Raw genomic sequence first — 1,443 nt, 5'->3', positions numbered from 1 at the left:
TTCACACAGATTTGGTTCTGATTGGTCGGTTTCTATGCCAGTCAGCACCAAAAACTCCACCTCCTAGGCAGCCACTGGCTCCTCACATTTCACACAGATTTGGTTCTGATTGGTCGGTTTCTATGCCAGTCAGTCTCCGGGCCTATCTCTGGGCCTGATCAGAGAGGTGGAGCTGATCAGCTGCCCCCACGGAGGTCCGGAGAGAAAGAGTGGCACAGCTATTGGCAAGGCTCGGAGAGAGAGAGACAAGGGCTTATCAACAGCTGCCATGGAGGCTACGGATCAGACCCTGCTTCTCTTTCCAGGCCTTTCTCCGGGCCTGATCCACAGCCCTCTCAGCAGTCAGTGCTGGGTCGCCATGGCAACCCAGCACTGACTACAGGACTGACTTCTGGTCGGTCGAGCCTTCAGTCGTTTTGGACGTTACAGATCCTGGGTTTTTATATATTAGGATGATGTCTTTCAGGACTAGTAGTTAAATGAGGCATATGCAATATTTCATATTATTATTCTAGTTTTTTAATAATTCCTGAAGATTTTAGGCATGGTTATAAGAAGAACTACTAGCATCTGTTAGTATGCTCTAATTTCCTTCCTTTCCTGTCCTCAATCTGAACTAAGGGAAGGGCAAAAAGAAAAGTTACCAGGGTAATAAGGGATAAAGGGAATACCAGAGTAAGGAGGCCTAAGGTCTGATAAATCATGTTCTAAACTAGTTATCAAAGATCTTAGAACTTTAATGTTCCATTATATTTATACTTATATTTTATTAATGCATTTAAAAAGACATTATGTCATAGAAATAAAAGCTTAATTTCAATAAATCTATAAGTTTCAAATAAAGAGAAAAAAATGTCACAGAAATTTCCTACTTTTTTTTTTTACCTGTTTTCCCGTTCATACATTTCTTTAGAGGCATTTCGAAGTTGATCAATTTCTTGATTCGTTTTCAATTTAATTTGTTCTAGTTCATCATGTAGTTTATTTTCATATTCGGCTTTATAATGGTCTCTGCAAGAAATCAAAGGAATATCCATGAATTTACTTTTGTAAAAGAAACAGGTATTGCCCTAGCTGGTTTGGCTCAGTGGATAGAGTGCCGGCCTGCAGACTGAAGGGTCCCAGGTTTGATTCCGGTCAAGGGCACATGCTTGGGTTGGGGCCTCGATCGCCAGTAGGGGGCGTGCAGGAGGCAGTCGATCAATGATTCTCTCTCATCATTGATGTTTCCTCTCTCCCTCTTCCTTCCTCTCTGAAATAAATTTTATATATATATATGAGGCCTGGTGCACAAAAATTTGTGCACTCGGGGGTAGGGAGTCCCTCAGCCTGGCCTGTGCCCTTTCGCAGTCTGGGACCCCTTGGGGGTGACCACTTGCTGGCTTAGGCCTGCTCCCTTGGGGATTGGGCCTAAGCTGGCAATCAGACATCCCTCTGGCAGCC

General features: G+C 43.7%; 1 protein-coding gene across 2 annotated transcripts in view; it reads right to left on the bottom strand.

Annotated features, from left to right (window-relative positions):
- Positions 1–1,443, bottom strand: part of PIBF1 (progesterone immunomodulatory binding factor 1) — a 227,257-nt gene that overhangs the window by 176,462 nt on the left and 49,352 nt on the right. For both annotated transcript variants that reach the window (XM_005885649.2, XM_014532881.1), the window contains exon 9: positions 886–1,011. In XM_005885649.2, coding sequence (XP_005885711.1) covers positions 886–1,011 — 126 coding nt within the window. The remainder of the gene's footprint in view (positions 1–885; positions 1,012–1,443) is intronic.

The sequence above is a fragment of the Myotis brandtii genome, unplaced genomic scaffold (genome assembly GCF_000412655.1).
Source record: "Myotis brandtii unplaced genomic scaffold, ASM41265v1 scaffold92, whole genome shotgun sequence".
Lineage (NCBI taxonomy): Eukaryota > Metazoa > Chordata > Mammalia > Chiroptera > Vespertilionidae > Myotis > Myotis brandtii.
The sequence above is the reverse complement of the archived record's forward strand: the minus strand, read 5'-3'. Positions and strand labels throughout refer to the sequence as shown.